The sequence below is a fragment of the Vollenhovia emeryi genome, unplaced genomic scaffold (genome assembly GCF_000949405.1).
Source record: "Vollenhovia emeryi isolate VEMERY1.0 unplaced genomic scaffold, V.emery_V1.0 DF939337.1, whole genome shotgun sequence".
NCBI lineage: Eukaryota > Metazoa > Arthropoda > Insecta > Hymenoptera > Formicidae > Vollenhovia > Vollenhovia emeryi.
Window position 1 is genome coordinate 88,706 of NW_011967029.1, and position 6,544 is coordinate 95,249.

The 6,544-nt window shown below is 40.8% G+C and overlaps 1 protein-coding gene across 1 annotated transcript in view; it reads right to left on the reverse strand.

Annotated features, from left to right (window-relative positions):
* The window catches only part of LOC105558520, a gene marked incomplete at its 5' end in the record, with an annotated part of 79,741 nt that extends 76,443 nt beyond the window's left edge, over window positions 1–3,298 (reverse strand). Inside the window, one exon of the mRNA XM_012006236.1 lies at window positions 3,214–3,298. Within this exon, the coding sequence (XP_011861626.1) occupies window positions 3,214–3,298 (85 nt within the window). The remainder of the gene's footprint in view (window positions 1–3,213) is intronic.
* Between the last annotated feature and the right edge of the window lie 3,246 nt (window positions 3,299–6,544).

A 6,544-nucleotide genomic window follows, 5' to 3' on the forward strand; every position in this document is an offset into this window, starting at 1 on the left:
GAGAGAGAGGGAGAGAGAGAGAGAGAGAGTCGAGTTAAAGACTTTTTACAAAGGGCTGTACGATAGCCAAAATGCATGTCGTTTATTAACTCACACATGTCCCCAATCGGACAAGGCTCTCAGCTCTCCTCACCTCGTTGCGAGGCTGCACTGAAGAGACAAAGACGGAACATTAAGTGGCAAGAGTCCTATCAGTTTTAATATCACCGAAATTAATACATCCAGTCAGCAGAGCGACAGAAGATCAATAATGTTATTAATCAATAAATTTACCAAAATAAAATCACGAATTACGAACAGCGCGCTCGTTCTCTCAGGATGGTTGAAAGTTTGTTAAAAGATCTTAATCCGTCGGTAAAATGATTATTCCTTAACAGAACTCAATAGCAAGCTGACCGATTTATTCATTCATTAGGGAAAATTAGCACTTCAAAGTTATATTTCCAGAATTTCAATGTAATTTAAAGTTCTAATTATTCTCAAAAAGCGTTAAGGTTTCTATTGAGAGTCTTGAAAGGCGCAAGTAAATGGAAATCGAAAGGTATTGGATATCTGCTTCATGTTTCCTTTATAGAATTGATCAATAATTACGTTAAAATTCTGGAAGTGAGACGCTAGCTTCACTGCTTTAAGTAATATAGCTAAGTAATATAGTTAAACATGCGAGTAGAGATGCAGCAGTTATCTGGCGCAGATCACGATAAATGAATTAAAAAGAATCGAAAGCATCTGATACACGAAGCGTCACAGCTAATTTAAAAAGAGTTGAGAGTAAAAGGAAAACAAAGGGACACCGTGAAGTAACGCTGCAGTTAAAAACTGGGATAAACTGCGTCCAACTGCGTCCATCCTCTACAAATGTATTCCCTATTTTGCTCGGCATATATCCGCGTTACAATAGGATTATATATTTTATTAATAAATCCGTCCTGCATAACGGGCGCGCCAGATAATGTTTTTTATATATAAATCTTTGGCGAAGTGAATTCAGCAATATTTTAAACGACGGCGCTATTCAAATCGGGACCGTTTAAAAAGGCGACATGTAAATACGATCTTTTTTACTACCGGCGTTAAATCCGTTCGACGCAATTCCGTTTCATTTGCTCATCGGTGGATTTCGATGTCTGCATACATTATTATTAACTTTTATTCGCAACTTTAAATTCGCGCACGTCATCTAACTTGATTATTTTTCATCGCAATTCTTTCAAAGTCCACAGTCCGCATATTTGTTTTTCAAGTTTTTTTTTATTTCAATTAAACAAATAATAATTAAAACGAACGTGATAGGAAATCGAAGAAACTCTCAATTCTAATTTTCTCCCCGGTTTCTAGTAATTTCGTATGCCGTGCATATTATAATAATACACGTGACAGCGGCGAACGAGTAATATTTTTGACGCGAGCCAAACTCAAGAATTCCATCTCGAAATTCTATGCAATATTTATAAGAAAAAGAAAGAAATAATATTTGTTCGGGTACATCATTCGCGTTGCGTGATATTCTTGTCGGATACGTTCACGTCATTTTCACAACTATCGTTCCGGCTTTTACTCCAGATTTTCACGATATATTCGGCCGCGACGCGCACATGAAGTATATACATATATATATACATATATAGATATATATATAATATTTGGAATTTTCTAGGGAATTTAGCGGCAACGCTCGTGATAAATATCACATTTCGCCGAGCGAACCAGCCGACGGGCGGAGAGATTCCATTCGAATTCATACCGGTCGTACGTATATCCGGCTTTACGATCCTCCCGGCGCGAAAAGTTCGCGGGCGTGCATCACCCCGGCGGGGCTGAAAAATCGCGAGGCATTCGAAAGGCGGGCGTTGACATCGCGCTCGACGATTTGCGCTCGAGGGGATACATGCCGCGTGAAATTCATTTGACGCGCCATAACGCAATTCGATCAGCGAACCAGCGACAATGCCAATTACCCATGCGAACATCGCGCGAACACGATAAACATAGCCCGTTAAATGTTCCGCTTTGCTGTCATACACGATTCAAGTACACGAAGCAAAGTCTGATTAGGTTTCGCGCACTTATCGTTGTCTGTACAGGAGCGAATTCAAATTATGCTTGATCGTTAGTTATCCATATGTGGATATTCTTGAAAAAAAAGTGTCTTAATTAAACAATTTTAACTGAATATGTAACGCAGGACCGATGAATGAAACGCAAATAATTATAATATGCCATTTTCGACGAGCTTCCCCCAGTAGAAATTTAACACGGACCTTGGCTGTGAGAATAAAGAGTGACTCTCACACGCCCCCGAATTGACAGGGGATCTCAACTGAAAAGAAACGAAATCAGGAAGGAGAGTTTGCTTATGGTAGCTAGTGATGATTAAAAATTAAAACGAGAAACCTATAGTCAACCCGACTGGCATATTCCTTTATTTGTTTAATACAACGTTTCGACCCTATTTTTTTCGGTCCTTATCAAGTAGTACTAAGTGTGTCATCGTCGTCACATGAGACAGAGTCGAATTATAAAAATACGTGTACATGTGAGATTCCAAGAAAAATACCTAATGTTAACTTACGCTGAAAAAAATTAATTTACGCTGAAACAAAATGAGTCTGTGACAGCAAATTCATAATGTCATATCTGAAATTATTACGGGTAAGGATAAATAAATCAATAGACAAATCGTACGATAATAAGCTAGAGAAATAAGTTAATTAATAAATTAAGTGTAAGAGTAAAAAACAGTGAAAAAGTAGATAAAAAGTAAGATAATAAGTTATAGAAATCAATGAGAATAGACTGTTTTCGACCGAAGTGTTTACGGCTACGTTGATTCTCGGAACCGGCGTTCGACGCCCGAAGTTCCAAGACCTTCCGCGATTGATAAGCCTTAAAAATCGACGAAATTTTCAACACGTATACTTTGATTGTTTTTAAAACACGTCCTACATTCGTTAGAGCAGTATATTCGCATGCTTTAAATCAGTAAACAGGTTTTAATTATTAAATTAAATGTCTTTTAAATTTTATCTCAAAATATCTTGTCAATTATTCCATATAAAATTATAGACTATTTAAAAACGTTTGCTCTATATATTATTTTTAGAGTATCTTAAGCTACTCGGGCTTCACTTATCGCAAAGTGTCAAGGGGATAAAATGAGGGAGGGAGTGAAATGTCCAGGTTTCATGGTATATTTTCAACAATGTCACTTACTATTCGGGTCGTGTATCCAACGTTTCTTATCTCCAACCTTCATTATGCGGGGATCATCCTGAAAATAAGAAAGTTGACGTGTTAGAAAAGGTCAATTTCGTATACATCTATATGCTACTTAAACGTTATTTTTTAATATAACGGGACACACGCGAGCACACAGACTCGTCGAAGGCCGTTATTTTCGCATCGTCACGGAATCAAGGGTAAGTGGCGTTTTGCGCCAAAATGCGGTTCGATTGATACGGTACGAGAGCTGCCGGTACAGAGATATACGTGCACGTGTTATATGCACGTGAACGGAGAATATGACGAACGGTCGCTCGTCACGTGCGCGAAATTCAGGGTTGCCCGGTAAAATAAGAACGCGTAATCTGTGTGCTCGAAGTTCAGGCCGAGGTCAGAGGTAAAAAGGGAATGGGAGGGGGATGAAACGTAGTTCGAAGGGGAACGAGCTCGCGGCAACTCGCGTGATAGTTCACGTGCTAGTTTGCAACACATACATACACAAAATTCGCAGATAATATCTAAAATACCAATGGGGAAAATATATGAAATGTGGGTTGCTGACCACCTCTGAAGATCGACCGCAAGTTATTCGGGCTAGATAAAATGACGCAGTCAAATCGAACATCGCGTTACCGAAAGTTCGGGTGTATATTATGAGATTATAAATATCCTCCGATCGATGTCGACGTTATAAATAGCATCGCGCGACAATCATCGGATGCGTGGAATTAGCGAGGAATTAAAGTATATTATACATATGCACGAAATTCCATATGAAGGTACTCGCGTGTATTTCATAAAATTACAGTTTTAATAAAAAATTTTTAATTATAGGTCTAAAAGTAGATTTTTATATCTCTCTTCTAATAAAATGTATGGCATGAAAACACGGAAATACGAGATGCATTATACCCGGTAATAGATTCAGTCTGCAATTTTGTTATTTGACGTGGCGCGCATTTGATTGAAATAAATTTTCTTCGTATTCACGGCACTATTTTAACGCGCATTTTATAACTCTTCGTCGTTCTCTTTTTAATTCAGCATTCTTATTAAAAGCTACGGCTTGCGTTGCAGACCGTCCGGCGAAATATTATATTAAAATACGTAGTAACTTCATATTTTTGTGCCATTGTTACTGGAGATAAAGAAAGTATTACGAAAAAAAATGTGATATCACGTTGCATTTTCTTTGAGAAGTGCGCGAGCATTTTCCGCGCGTACTTTTCTCACGCGCAGAGAGACTGGTCGTAAGAAGAGCATTCGGAACAACTCGTACGCATTACGTAAATGTCTATTTCCCGGTTGGTTTCTCCCGATTCTTTGCATCATTTTTTTTCTAAACACACCTTGCACGCGCGCGCATGTAGTTGTATATATATTTTATAAATGAATATTTTATTAATAAAATTCATAAGGCTCTAATGTGAAAACACAAATACGAAGTAATAAAGGAGTAAGAGCCAAGGATGTTGGTGCCTAAATAATTTTAATTTTTAATCTATTGCGCAAAAATAATACCTCAGCCAGGGTTTGAACCCTCCCTCTCGCTAGGCGGTCGTCTCATCAATTCGACATGCCTCGGTGGTCCAGGTTCAAACCCTGGCTGAAGTATTATTTTTCGCAAGACTTAAAATTAAATTTATTTAGACGCCAACATCCTGTCTTGGCTTTTACTCCTTTATTACTATATGTATACAGGGTGTTACGTAATATCCGCCTCACCGTTTATTTGCGGATAGAGCGGATTAAACTGAGTCGAAAAGTCCTCTACCATTTTGCAATTCTCGCAATGGTTAACGAGTTATTAGCTATTAAAAATCGCTGTCTTGGCTCGGCCTACCGCCCAATTCAAGCGCGCGGCGAGATGCGGCCGTCCCGCGATTGGCGTTGCTAGGCGCGCGGGGACGACCGCATCTCTTCGCGCGTTTGAATTGGACGGTAGGCCGGGCTAAGACAGGGATTTTTGATAATCAATAACTCGTTAACTATTACGAAAATTACAAAATGCTAGAGAACTTTTCGACTTAGTCTAGTCCGCTCTATCCGTAAAGAAGAGGTGAGGCGGGTGTTACGAAACACCCTGTATATTTTATATAACAAATAAAACATACGCGGACTAAAACTGTTCTCTTTGAGGGAATCGAACGGGTAAGTTTCAAGATGAGTGTTCGACGGGAGCAGGCTCGTCAGCTTTTTCTACACGCGCGACAAAGGTCCTTGTAAAACTTCGATGCGAAACGTATGACGGATCGAAAGAAAATTCATAGGCGCGAGATCACAATATATCCGCTGCTTTGATCTAATTACACGGTGACGTTCATTCTGCGGGATTACCGCGGGGTGGAACCGCGACAGGAAGTGCGGCGGACCGCGCTTCGCGAAAATAAATGGCACGTATAACGCGCGCCGAACGTTACAGCCCGGACAAATGGCCGCTGTAAACAGCTGTACGGTTCGCGCGAGGAAGCGTCGGCGCCGAGAAATGAAAACACACGCGTCGGGGCGACGCGTTATTTCGCGGCAAAAATGATCGCGCGAGATATGAAGAGCCTTTCGCCGACCGACGAGAGGGGGGGGGAGGGGGAGGGGGTGGCGCGGGTCAAAAAAGTCCTGCGAAAATAAAAGCGGCGGTGCGCGCTGTTATGAAATTACGAGCTCTATGAAAAATAGGATCATCGAGTATCGGGTGGTACTCGTTGCGTCGCGTTTTACGGATGCAACGGGGGTACATGGTGTTGTTACGCGACAATTGAAAAATGGACAGGAGCGACCGGGTCGTCGCGCAACGCGTCGGATAGAAACGTCGGGGAGTTACGTCCGATTTTGGGGAAAAGTCGATCGGCGGGCCGGCGTAATTTTTTCGACTTTTCAGCGGCTGTCGAGAGAACCCAACACGACGAATCGCGATAGGTGTTCTCTCGGTCGACGGACGTACGACCTAACGCCCTACTTCATCCCTGCGAGCCGCGTCTAACAAATAGCCCACTGCTTTACGAAGCTGTCACCTGGTCCCTCCAGCGCTGCGCTGTTTTATTGGCCTTCACACGAAATGTTTAGGAGAGTGGAACGCGCGCTAAAAATCGCGGTTCAGCGATTCACACAGCTGTCAGCCCGTTTCGCTATTAGTTTTTAAAAAAAGAATTGCATAGAATTTTAATGTTATATCTCAATCTCGCGAAATTGTTAACAAACAACAAATTTACTCCACTCCGATTGTGTAATTCCGGTAAACGGTTAATATTAACGGTCGCTTCGCGAATATTTAATATCTAATTTGAGCTATGATAAAAGGAAATTCCACTTGGTAAATAAAACATGC